The 13,376-nt window shown below is 47.6% G+C and overlaps 1 protein-coding gene across 3 annotated transcripts in view; it reads left to right on the top strand.

The window, feature by feature from the left end:
• The window catches only part of PIK3R3 (phosphoinositide-3-kinase regulatory subunit 3), an 83,957-nt gene extending 74,708 nt beyond the window's left edge, over positions 1-9,249 (top strand). For all 3 annotated transcript variants that reach the window (XM_068141624.1, XM_068141623.1, XM_068141626.1), the window contains 3 exons: positions 652-726; positions 1,079-1,249; positions 2,634-9,249. In XM_068141624.1, the coding sequence (XP_067997725.1) occupies positions 652-726; positions 1,079-1,249; positions 2,634-2,835 (448 nt within the window). In that variant the 3' untranslated portion in view covers positions 2,836-9,249. The remainder of the gene's footprint in view (positions 1-651; positions 727-1,078; positions 1,250-2,633) is intronic.
• Positions 9,250-13,376: the final 4,127 nt, after the last annotated feature.

Below are 13,376 nucleotides of genomic sequence, written 5' to 3'. Positions count from 1 at the left end.
AGGTGCTGCATTCCAGCATGGAATGCCTGGGTAATTGGTTGGACTCCTCATGTCTGCATCACTTAGTCTGCCACAACTTAGGTGCGTGTTCTGCAACTACTGTAAATAAAACACTTAAGATAAGTGAGTTGTAGGCAAAGCCTGTGTCAGCTAACGAAACAGACGTTAGTACTTTTTGTCCTAGGTGTGGCAGATGTTGCTTGTACCCCACACTTGATTTCTGACACCTCTGTTATCCAGCTCCTGATGTCCTTGGGCTGGACCCAGTGCACTAGGAGTCTGACAGAAGGGAACACACTGTCCCAGAAGGTGATGTTAGGAGGTTAAAAGCCAGTGGCAATGCGACTTTTGTTTTCCCAAGAGAAACAGGCTGCTGTCACAATTAGTATTCTGCTTCCTTTGTGGACTGCACAGTGCAGAGTCAGTACCCATTCCTCAGGGTCTTGTTTTTCACTGTGTCCACTAGCAGAGGCATCTCAGAAGATGATGCAGGGAAGTGTTCTTACAGGATCTTTGGTCTTTCTACAGCTTTTTCTACTGGAGAACAAACTAAGCTCCAGAGTGTCTCTTTGTGGGACTTGGTGTCTGAGCTTTAGCGTGCTCGGTATCAAGACTCTGAAGTAATGCATTAATGCTTTCTTCTTCTGGCAGATGGCTCAATCACAAAGGAGTGAGACAGAAGAGAATAAATGACTGGCTGGGGATCAAAAATGAAAATATTGATGAGTAAGTGCTACTATACATGGTGTTTTACTGAGAAGTGTTGCATTAATAAGTAGGGTTTTTTTCCTCTTGTGAGGGTTGGTAATACAAAACACCAGTTTCTCAGTAAAGACCTGCAGGAAAAGGGGGAGAAATTCTCTAGGGCCAGCAATTCTGCTGAAGAATTTAGGATTACATGAAATTGGAACAATTATATTCTGAACCAAAGCCCTTAATACTTGTTCATTAGGAGTCTGACCTTCCAGTCTGGGTGTGTTCCTCGTGTTTCTTTGAATCCCTGCAAAAATAAATCACTCTGCTCATTAGCTCCTCTACCAACTTCTGGCGAAGTTAATACGTTTGTCCTCTCCTTCAGCACATACTTTATGAATGAAGAAGATGAAAACCTGCCACACCATGATGAGAAAACTTGGTTTGTTGGGGATCTCAACCGTATCCAGGCGGAAGACTTGCTGTGTGGGAAACCCGATGGGGCATTTTTAATCCGCGAGAGCAGCAAGAAAGGATGTTATGCTTGTTCTGTGGTGTAAGTCTTTTCCTCTCTTTGTTCTAACTACTCAATTCATAAGATCTTTCTTCTGCAGAACAATGGCCAGGCTCAGCCTAGCCTCAGCCTACCCAGTGGAATGTGTTGCATGCTTGCAGGAAGACAAGTCATGGTAGAAGCTCTGTCGCTATGAGTGTGCAGTCGCTCAGGCCCTCGCAGTCCCTTCAGTCACTGTGGTGTAGTTAACATAAGATTCTGAAGTGCCCCAATAGTCATAAGGAAATGAAGGCCAAATTGTCCCATTCTTCCCTGCCAAGGAACACATGGGAAGAAGTAAAATGGGGCTGTGAAGCTGTAAGGTCTTCTGTTCTCGTTTTTCAGACATGCCTCATTCTAGATGGCTTCTATTGTATGTTTAAGGTAACAGGGAGGCTTCAGAGGAGATGTTCCTTGCCAGCAGTGGGTTTTGACATTCACACAGCCTTGCATTGATTTCTTGTATTTCACTTCATATTATGCTGGTGTAATGGAGGTCAGAAACAGCCTTGATTCCATTATCTAAAAATCCTTCAAGCCTGTTCTGGAGTGCAGAATGGCTTTCACTGATTTATTTCACATGAGGTTAATTGCTTCTGAAAGTAAGTCTGAGGAATGAATATGTGAAGGTATATTGCCTCAAGGCGACTGCAGAGAGTGGTACCTGCCATGTTCAAAACGCTGTTTATCACAGTCACTGAAGTGATGGGTTCATCAGATACTTTTGGTTGGTGTCACACTACAAGCTAGCAAAGGGATGGCATGAAGTAACCTTGTTCCTTCATGTGACCTGGATTGGAATGGGCTCCGCTGCAGGGATTACATAATGCTCAATCTTTCTGGCAGATGAGTGTTTCTAGCAGCTTTGGCAATACTGTTGCAGTAACTGCTTTGCCAAGTTAGGAACTCAGTCGCTATGACTTCAGATAATGAACCATCTTGAGCTCCTGCCATGCTTAAGATTGCAACACTATCCCTCCAAGTGCGTTCTTCAGTTCATGAAATAGGCTGTAGAGTTTGTGGGGGTCGGTGGCTTTGCTTGGTAGAAAGGTTTCCCCTTAAGGTGAGCACACAGTCGTTGCTGACTTCAGGTGTTCATCTTCACGGTTAAGCTCTCGACTTGCCCCCCAAGAATAATTTGGAGAACAATGCAGGAGGGAAATCTGCTGGGCTAGAAGAGGCCTCTTCTGTGGATTGTTATGCAAGAGTGTTTAATCACATGCCCTGAAGCAGTGATTCTTCACAGAGTGTATAAATCTCTGCTTGCATCTACTGGGTCCTCCATTATGTCGTTTAGTGACTGGCAGAGCTTCTGCCTCAGTTAACTGTTAATAGACTGCCACTTCGGGGTCGTCCTTTGACGTTCTCCTGTTTCCTTTCCTTGCAGAGCTGATGGAGAAGTGAAACACTGTGTGATCTACAGCACCCCGAGAGGTTACGGGTTTGCAGAACCATATAACCTGTACAGCACACTTAAAGATTTGGTTCTTCATTACCAGCAGACATCCCTTGTCCAACACAACGATTCCCTAAACGTCAGGCTTGCCTATCCTGTCTACGCACAGATGCCCGCCTCTCTCTGCAGATAAATTTGGAGGAGGAGGAAAGTGTTGGCTATCCTGGATTCTTTTCTACAGTTTTTACTAGAACTTGGAGGGCATTCTTTCTCCTTAGACTGCTTGTTTTGCACAAGAAGAGCTTCTGTGAATGTGAATCAAAACGAGGCCTAGCAGCAACAAGATGACGACTTGGGTGTAGGTGTCCTGGTGCTACTTTTAAAGGCTCAGCTGTGCTTTTACACTGATACTTTTGTTTCCTTATGAGGGGAATGAACTCAACACCACCCGTACACAAAAATAAGTTACTGGAAGCAAAACATCGTTTTCTGGAGATAAATTTTTTTTGCCAGGCACCTTCAGTGGAACTTCTAATTGGATTTTGTTTCCTCTTGTTCTTGTAGAGACGATTCGAAAGCCTCGCTTTGAGGCATCGGTAATGTCTTTCAGTCTTAAACTCCCAAGAAACTAGGGAGGGGGAAAAAAAACTCTACCACAGCAATTCTTCTCTGTTAATTTTAGCAGCTTCACTGCAATTCAGCTGAACTTCCAAAAGAGAGCTCGTCTTTGAGGTAGCGTGGCATTTGGTGAGAAGACCAAAGGAATTACGGGAAAGCTTCAGGTTTTTATTGAAGTGGGGGAGAGACAAACAAAGCAAACGAACCAAGAAATGCTTGTAAAGAAAAGTTGCTTTATTTTTTTTTTGTGTGTGTCAACAGTAACAAAGTTTTGGTTTCAATGGCATTACAGGTCTTCGCTTCGAGGAAATGTTCCTCAACCAAACTGAACACACCAAAACTTTGTTTGTTGCTAGATGGAGCACTTACAGGGAAGGTTGCGTCAGCACCCGCACGTGCTTTCTACACCAAAACTTGAAACAAATAAAAGGAAAAGCTAAACTTTGCTGTGCAGCTTCAAAACACTAAATTTGTCTGATCTGGTGTAATTGCTCACTCTCCTCTTTCTTGACCCCAGTCCCTCCCATTCCTCAGCTTGGGATCCTGTTTTCAGTTTTCGATGATACTGTGCTTCAGAATGTAAACCGGAGCGAAGCTCGCACTCTCCTGTTGCAGTTCGTGCTGAACAATGGCAGACTCTTGTAACACTTGAGTTTTGTAGAGAAGAGGTAGGTGCAGTCAAATGCTTCTGGATGGCTTATTGTACCAAATTCTTCCATGGGGTGTAGTCATTTCCAGTTGTATAGAAGCGAGCATGCTAATTATAGATCTCCTTTGATTTGTTCTTTGCAAGCTAAGCTCTGAACTTTCACACCACTACAGCCAAGCAAGGTTTTGCACTGGTGTAAGCTAAATTCCCTTGTAGTTGTTTTGGACATGGTGCAAAACACAGGGAGGGAAGAGAGCCATACTCAGTTATTGGATGTCTGGTACCATCCTTTGGCAAGGGCTGCTGTTAAAAACTGGAGTGGGTAGTCCTGGGCTTTGTCAAGTATAGAGATCATCCAATAAATCCCCTCCCTGGAAAGTATACAAAGCAGCTTATTTCCATTCCTTAAGCTTCCAAAATGAAAAAGAGCTAAGTTTGGCAAACTCAACCACTTGGCATCAAAGAACAACTGGCAAAGCAATTGTTCAGTGTGCAACCTTGAAAGTTACTTTTGTTCCTATTACTGGAAGCAGTTCCCTTGCACTGCACCCATTGTGCAGGGCAGGAAGCAGACGGTCATGCAGGGCTGAGAATGCTCTGGACCTCTTTCTGACCCTGGGGCTGATTTCCTGTTCAAATGGTGGGGTGTGGGGGTTTGGGTTTGTGTTTTGCTTCCTTTTTCTCTATAATGCCTGGCAGTAGTGCCAGGCTTGTTGATGGTTACTGTTTACACTAAAAGTATTATTTCTCTGAATGTCATGAATTTACAAGCAGGGAAGTGACAAGGCTGGAGCACTGACAGCCATTGCAGGAAGGGAAGTCTGGTTGCCTGGGATGTCTGTGAGATGTTCTGTTTTGCACTAATGACCCTGATACATCCCAGGCACTTTCTAATCAGCCAGAATGCAATCTTCAGGCAAGGAGTTCTGTAGCTGCCACTTTTTTTTCCCTAATGAAATGAAACACTGCAAAACTTAACCAAAACTGGGCGAGAGGAGAAGGTTGATGCAAAGCTGCTATGTTGAAGCGGCCCACATCTGCTTGTCTGTCCTTTCTCTCCTGTTTCCCCAAGAAAAGGAAGGCTGAGGCCTAGCCTTTGCTTTCAGTGAAAATCATGAGTGGATTTCTCAGTGGTGCATGGACATGGAAATGTTTCTTTGCAAAGAAACTTGCCCTACCTCTTGGATAATTTGCAGTTCTAACCTGGTAACTGTAAAGCTGTCGTTCTCACACCTCGTGTGCATCTAGTGTTCCCTTAGCACTCAGCTGAGTCCAAATGCCCGATGAGGGAAGTCAGTTCAAAGGCACAAATGATAGCCAGGTGCCTCATGCCTGTGGAAAAACTCCTCCTGTACAAGAGGAGTGTCTGATTGTTTTCTTTGCCCTTGTGATCTCTCTTATTTGCAGCGTTTGAGGCTGATGGGGCAGGCATTTCTGATCCCTGCTCTTGTGACAGAGACAATCTGGCTGAAGTGTTTCACATCTGCCCCGTTTTTAGGTAGGGCTTGGGTTTGTTTGTTTTAAACAAGCACAAGTCCACTTTCAGGCTCATAAATCCTGGCACACCCTTTCAGTACTGACAGCAGCGGGACAGCAAAGGAGGGCTGTGTGAAGTTTCCCTGTACTGGAATCTAACTGATCCTGTGAGGTCTTGGTCCAAACTGTGGCCCTGGCTGTGCCAAGGTAAATACAGTGTAATTCCATTGGCATCCTTGAAGGTAGCTTGGCTGTACAGTGGTGTGAGGTGGGATTCTGGACCCTTGGCTTTCCGGGATCCCTTTGCTAGTCGCAGGTGATGTGTTTGCTGTGAGTGATGTGCTCAGAGCCCAATAAGCCATCCTGAAGCATTCTTTGGAATTGTTTTGCCCAAACAGGGCTATGGGCAGCCTAAGCCCACATTCCTTGTATTTGGCTCTGTTACCAGCAGTCTGTGAGGCTGTGTTTTGCCACTGTAGCTCTGTGTTTGGTTTAGGCACCTGAAGTCCCAGCTGCTATGACTGCCTGACTCTCACATGCCTTTGCACATTCTTTTTGCATCCATTTTGCACTCCTAGAGCTAATGAAAACTGGTGTAAAACCATTTGATGTGTAGCTGGCGTGATCTATAGGCCAAGAGCTTGATCCTGCTGCACTTGGTTGCGCTCAGCCCAGTTCTATTTGCTCTGTAGCATTAGACCTGCGAGAAGCTTCATGGCTTCCAGGAACTATTCTGCACTTGCATGACTGAAAAAGGAGAAATGGGCCTGTGAGGTGCAGGCTTCAATTGAACCCTTGTATGGAAAGCAGCTGTTAAGCCTAAAACAAATGCAGGAAACATGAACAAAAAGGCAAAGCAACGGAACTCAAGTTCTTGTAAGACAGTAAGATGTGAGGAGGTTTCAGTTTCAAGAGTCAAAACATCAGGAGGCAAGGGGGAAGTAGTCTCACTGTTGTAAGCAGCTGTCAGCAGACTGCAGTTAGAGAAGTACTGATCTCATTGACCCATATTGTATTAAATATATATGTAGAGTTGACTAAATAACTTTTGCACAGTGTTAAGTGGGGAGGGGGGGGGGAGCGGGGTGGGTGGGTGAGGGCAGGGGTGTGTGTGTGTTGAAACTCGAATATGCACAGTTTCTTCTGATCTGTTTTGAAGTATATTTGCAGGGATCAGGGGTGATTCAGTATTTTGTATGGGTGTGGATGGAAATCAGGTCTGCTTCCACAGTTGCCATTCGCCCCGTTGCGTCAGCCACGAGTGCCATCTCTTTGCCATCTTCCCGAAGTTAGTAAGTTAAATCTTTTCCCACTGCTTTTCTTGATTGCTTACAAGTATTCTTAGAATGGGAAGAGCCAACCTAGAGGCAGGAGGATGTCCCAACAGATGATAGCATGTGGAGCATGTGATCAGCCACCTTCTGATGCTCTGGAGTTGGGGTTTTTGTTGGGTTTTCTAATTCTCATCAGTAGTAGGCTGGGTTGCTGCTTTGCACTGTTGGTAGTTGCAGCCTAGAGTTATATCCAGTGTAGTCCCTTGTACCATGCCAAAAATAGCATGCTCTTTCCACACTCATCCCTTGATATGGCAGATGATCAAGAAGCTTTCCATTTAGTGTGGTGGGCCTGATTCCTTTCTCACCTACACTGGTGTAAAGCAAGGCTTCCACAGCCAAAAGCCATTCCCGGGAAAACAGCTCTGTGTTTAGTCATACCTGAATTCAAGTCTCAGCTGGGCAAAGATCAAAGCTTGCCCCTCACAAAGCCAGGCAACTGTGATGGGGACTGTGGAAAAGAATGTTGACACTTAGTGCTGTTTTGGGGAGGACAAGGGCAGGAGGAGGGTGGTCTTGCTTCGCCCCAGATGTCAGGCTCTCTGCAGGCTTGGGTGGCACCGTGCCCTTCAGTGAGCACTGGCTGGCTTCGAAACAGCAGAGTCGCTATGGGAGTGTGTCACACCTGAAGTTTGGAAAAGCCCCTTACTTGGTACTTGAACAATCTTGCTTCTCTTTTTTGAATGTCTGTTTATTTTCATTTTTTTTTATTATTATTCTATTTTCTTTTTATTAACATTTGTGTTAACACTAACAGGGAATAAAAACCTGAAACGTTAGTGAGTCTTGAATGCTTGCTGCACCGCGCAGCCATGACACAGGTACTGCTTTTGTGGACTGGGACGGGGGGGAGGCAGGGACAGGTTCAAAATGCAGTTTTACACAACACTAGGAACAGGTTGGGAGCTGGTTTGGGGTTGGGAGCTGGTTTGGGGTTGGGTTTTTTTGTGTTGTTGTTCAGGTCATGTTTAAAATCAGCTTTTAGTACCTTGTAGTTTTCTTACGTTGACTTGCAGCCTCTGCTTTTGGAACAGAAATAAAGCAAGAGAACATTCCTGAAGAACAAAGATGCTGTGAGGGATGGGGGTTAGGCTTGCTCAAATGCAGCAGTCAAAGCAAAGAGCTTTAATGAGGAGGAAGGGTCAGCATCCTAAAGCATCCCTCTGGTTGTGACTTGATGGAGGAGTAGTTAGGCCATCGATAGGACTTCTTGCCTTGATCCATGGAAGCCAGAGGAGGTGCCAGAGCAGGCCTTTTCCTTTGGAGTAATCAGTTGTACTCTCCTTATATGTGTGTGCAAGGAGACAGGAAATTAATAGAAGTCCTTAAAGACTTGCTCCTCTTTCTGTATGAGATGGGAACTTGCACTGCTGATCCCCTAAGCCGTGCAGCCAGGGGAAGGGAGCAGTTACTAGCCCAGGTAAACACTGGCCTGTTTGTGGAGCAGCTCAGCTAGTTAAGTACTGCCTGAAGAGTAGCTTTGGACTGGGCCAGATGAGGTTTGTCCAACGTTTCTGTGACTCTGGTGCTCTGTGGGCAGAAATACTTTCCACCAAGCGGGAAGGGGGGGAAAATTCTCTTAATCTTTTCAATTCCTTCCTGTTCCTTCACAGGGGCAGATAGGGAGCTTTAGCTTAACTGTTTAGATGATGACAGTGCTTGAAGTGCTGGTCTTTGGGGCTGGCTCCACACCCTTCCTGCAGAATTAGCTGGGGGTTAATTGCTATTGGCATAAACTTACCTTATTTTGTGACTAAACTCATAATTTGTTCTAAGCTTTGCCTTTAAAGAAAAACTGTAGTATGAGCTTCAGAGGCAAAAATTCTTACTGATCTAACAAACACCTTGTTGATCAACCTGTATTAGAGAAAGCAGCTTTAATTGATGCCCCACCCACCCCCCTTCCACCACCTTCCCTTGGGATTGCTGCTGTGAGATTGGCGTTGGCAAACAGGGAGGGAACGTTTCCCCCCTGCAGCGCCGTGCCCACCTGCTTCCCAAGTGCTCTCAACGAGGGGCTTGGGGTTGTTTGGAAAAATTACTGCATCCAAAGACCAAAAGAAATAAACAAGTCTCCAAGGGTGACTATCACCCCCTGGCATCAGCCATGTCGCTTCAGGGGAGTTGCAGGATGCTGGGGCCAGCCGGGAACTGACCCCCACCCCCCAACCCGGGTCTCCATCAGATGCGGTGGGGTTTGTGTTCGGTCGACTTTTGTGGGGTTTTGGTCTGTTTTGTTTTCGTGAGTGACCTCTACATCCAGCAGAGAGATGTTTTGCTGAAACCTGTTGATTTTGTATATCTGGCTGTTTCTTGCACCATGGGATTGTAATGGTCTGCATCATCCGTGCGTGTGGGCGTGCGTGTCTGTGTATGTACTGTATGTATATAGATCTATGTAAGATATACTCACGTACACATTTATATGCATTAGCTGTAAGTGGCACTGCCCCCCTTAAAAATAAAACTTCACTGTTAGCACCTTCTGCCCTGTGTTTAGGCAGAAGGGGGGTTCGGTTTTTCTGTCCAATGAAGAGGAGTTTCTTGTGTTCATCTTGCGTATGTGCTTCTGAAACGCTGAACTCTGGATTTCCTTGCGGGGGGTGAGGGAAGGGAGAGGGGGAGTGGCGGGGGGGGTGGGGGGGGTGGAGGCAGGGGTGTTATTACTTTATCTGTGAAGCCAAATTGAATCAGAGTGTTATTTACTCTGGGACAAAGCACTCAACTTTGTTCCAAGCAAAGGTCTAGCGAAAGAAACCCCTCTTGTTCTCCCGCCGGGCCGCGGTGAACGTTTGCACGTTGCAGCAGCTCCCCAGCCCCCCCCGCCCCGTCCAGAGCTGATGTGCAATGGGTGGCGTTGGTTGGTACGTGTCCCTTTGTGAGTGGGCTCTCTGTATAAGGTGTGGTTCAATGTAAAGCATGAGTGGGTGTTTGACCTTGTATCGAGGGCTGAAATAACAGCACACTCCTTTGTACAACCTTTGCATTAATGTTTCTGCTTTTTCCTTTTGACTTCTATTTTCTTTGATTGGGGGAGGGGAAGGGGGGGGGAACTGCATCTGTTATGAACCTGCTTCTGTAGAAGCTATCTACTTGGGGGGGGGGGGGGGAGGGAGGGGGTTGTTTTCCAGATGAATTCCAGCATGTAACTTTGGTACTCTTTGTTTGTTACTCGTGTAAAAAAAAACCTGTTCTTCTGTCGTTTATGGTGTAGCTGGGGGGGGGGGGGGGGGGGGAGGGAGGGAGGGGGATGGTGGATTAAGAACAAAAAAAAAGAAGATAAAAAAAACCAAACAAAAAGTAATGAATTCATGATGTAGTTTAACTCTTTAAAGAAGAGAAACCAACTTGCTTCATAAGGAAACCAATTGTGTGTTAGTGTTTTCAGGCCGAGTCATCCTGTAGTTTCTAGCTCAGTAATGCAACAACTTGTTACTTGTCACCGAGGTGTGTGTTACAATTTCGCTGTGTACTTTTAACTCTTAGGTGGTTGGGCTTTTAAATCCCAGACACTAAAAGCATCCTGGGCCCTACTTGCTCTTAGATCAAAAAAAAAAAAGAAGAAAAAAAATAAAAAAAGAAGAAAAAAAATAAAAGAAGGGGGGGGGGGGGGAAATGCAATAAAAAATAACCCAAGAGATTGCAATAAAGCACATTGAGATGTAATGTTTCAGAAGGATGTACTGACAGCTGTTTCTAATAAATTCAGAACTGCAGCGTGGTCAGGCTGTCGTGGTGTTAGCAGTGTGTTTGTGTCTGCTGGCTGAGGCCATGAGCAGCAGCATCGTCCACAGAGGCTCCTAAAAAAACCTCTTCGCGGAGGTCCGGTTCGCTCTCGGCCAGGCCCCTGCAAGCCTCCCCGGGGGCTGAGGCGAGGGAGGGCTACACGTAGCGCACGCACGCTCCTCGATGGAGCCTTTCCTCCCCTCCTCTTAACAGCGCCTTCAGAGAGAGAGTGGGAGCCATCGGCAGTGTTCTTGCATGCCTTGTCGCTTCTGCTGCTGTCAGGGAAAAACTGTTTGGTGTCGCTCCTGGTGCTGGGGGGGGAGAAGAGGGGCTGGAGCAGCCTTCTAACAGACCTAGCTTGGCTGGAGCAGTTCGCACAGATCCTTGCTTTTGACGGAGCTTTGGAAATCACCTTTTGGTTTCCCGATTCCTTCCTGAGCACCAGGCACTGGGGCCACTGGAAATGAGTGAGTCTAGGGGTGGTGTGGCTGATCCTCTTCCATTTGAGCCACGGGTCCTGGCGTGCCTGTGCTGCAGCAGTGTTGTGTGGCTGAGCTCCAGCTGCTGTAGCTGTGCGGCCCCTGGGACTCAGTGCTCCAGGCCCCTGGGAGCTCAGGGAGAGGCTTACTGCAGTAGACATCTCCATAGAACATGGTTTAGCAGTTTTCCAGTAGAGGCCTTGGGAGCTATTGGGAGAAGTCCAAGTTGCATGGGGCAGCCTGAGGGTGGCTGGCCAAAGGCCTTGGGCAAGCTTAATGACTGGCAAGAGCAAACCCTACAGGGCCTCACCCCTCCATCCCTTAGATGTGGGAGTCAGATGTGATGCCATAGCAGCATCCTTGGCAAATTAGGACAGGGCTACCCTGATCTGTGTGGCTGGGCCGGCTGGGGTTGCAGAGGGCTCTGCTCTACAACTCAATGAGTTGATGTTTTTCCAACCTGCTGAGTTGACCACTTAACAAGAAGTGCTGCACCAGCATTTTCTCACTTTGCCAGTAAGGCTTTTTGGCCACTGAGTCAGCATTCCCTCCATCCCTGGAGCGATAGCCCCTCTGACAACAGGCAGGGAGCGCCAGAAAAGCCTCTGTCATGGTGCAAGGGAGCACCCATCCAGACCCTGGGGGCTTGCTGAGGCACCTCAAGATCAGGTCTTCTCTGGCTGCTGTGTGCTCCTCTCTTCTCAGATCCCTGCCTGCAGGGACAGGGCATAGTGCTGGGGATGTGCAGCTGGCCCAGAGACATCACCTAGAGGCAGGAAGAGCCACACAGCTGCCAGTGGATGAGCTGTGGGCATCGGCTACCCTGGGCACTCAAGCAGGAGGAGAGCAAAGGGGAAACATCAATAAGGAAGTGGGAGGACTCTGCCAGGCTCTTTTTTTTTTAAGTAAAGGCTAATGAGGGAGAATTACAGGAAAGATGTAAGGCACTAATTGGCAAATGACTTTTCAGGGCTTTGCCAGACAGTTCGTTGTGTTACAAAAACATTACAGCCGGCGTAGGAAATTTCCAAGCGGCTGTGCTGACTGGATGGAAAGAAAAACACCTCCCAGCTCAGATGTCTTCTCAGAGAAAGGGCAGATCCCCGGGATTTTTCCATCTTCAGCCATGCAAGTCCCCTGCCTTCCCCTCAAGTCACACACAGAACCTTTCCCCAGGGCAGACAGCGTCCCAGCACTCCCCAGGCAGGGTGGGGATGTGGGACGGGTGGTTAGGTGCCCCCAGGGTGCTTTCATGGGATTCCTGTCCCCCCAGGGCAGGAGCTGGTTGTGGCGGGATGTTCATGGGAGGGTCTTGCCCATGGCGTGGGGCGGGGGGGGGGGGGGGGGGGGGGAATCTTGGGGAGGAAAAGAATTCATTATCTCCAAAAGCCCATCCCATCCCAGCTGATCTGCCTAAATGTAAGGCATCAGAGGTTGGCTCAAAAGCCAGGGGCTTGTAGCAGCAACCAAGCTGCTCTGCTTCTCTTTGGTTTCGGCTCTCAGGTTTGACTTGCTCTAAGAGTTTAGTTTAATAGATGTTGTGTTGCTGGGCAGCAGGAGCAACAGAACCACCAGCCCTAGCTCAAAGTATCACAGATACATCCACACATAAATGCTGAGGCAGTTATGTGACACCTTGGGCTGCCCAAAAGGGTGGGAAGCTCCCTGTGAAACCGTGAGGGATGCGGTTGCCTGTCTCCTCCATTCTGCTTCAGCACACGTGGCCGGGGTGTGGGACCCATCAAGCTTGTCTGCTGGGCATGGAAATGCAACTGAGGTGGCTTCTCAGACCAGCCCCCACCATGACCAGGGTCTGGTGCCCAAGAAGGAGAGAGCTGCCTGTATCTCCTGGGAGAAGGATGCACAACTCCAATGAGAGACAAGGAGGATGGAGGAGCGTTTGCCCCGGCCATGAGCCATAATCCCTCCATGAGGGAACATGAGATGAAGCATTTCCCTCCCTGGAGGATCAAGGAGCAGGGACTGGCAGCTTTCAAGGTAAGCCAATGCATTGGGGCTGGACACAGACTTGGAATCCTCATTTCCCAGGAAATCTTCTCATCTCACTTGCCTGATTCCATTCAAATTGGCACATGTGGACTATACAACATTTGGACAATCCTTTCATGGGGGGGTGGGGAACCACCACAACCATTTATGTTCATCTGGCACAGTCCCATGCCAGCTTTAGCCTTTCTCTACCAATACAAGCCAAATGCCCAGGAAGGTTTGAAGGCCTGAGGGTCCTGCACTGGTCACTATCTTCTCCCTGAATCTCTGGCAGGTCTGCATGTCATGATGGCAGAATTTTCTCCCTGGGGAAATTGAACCTGCTATCGTGTAGAAAAGTGATGGGTAGGGGACAAGCTACTGGGGCACTTGCTGCCTGGTGTGTTTGTGGTTCCTGGGACAGAGGACCTGCTGCCTCCATACTCATTCTTAGTGGCGTTGG

The sequence above is a fragment of the Melanerpes formicivorus genome, unplaced genomic scaffold (assembly GCF_026170545.1).
Source record: "Melanerpes formicivorus ecotype bairdi unplaced genomic scaffold, bMelFor1.0.p_v2 SCAF_7, whole genome shotgun sequence".
Taxonomy (NCBI): domain Eukaryota; kingdom Metazoa; phylum Chordata; class Aves; order Piciformes; family Picidae; genus Melanerpes; species Melanerpes formicivorus.
Note: the sequence above shows the minus strand (reverse complement) of the source record. Positions and strands in the feature narration are given on the sequence as shown.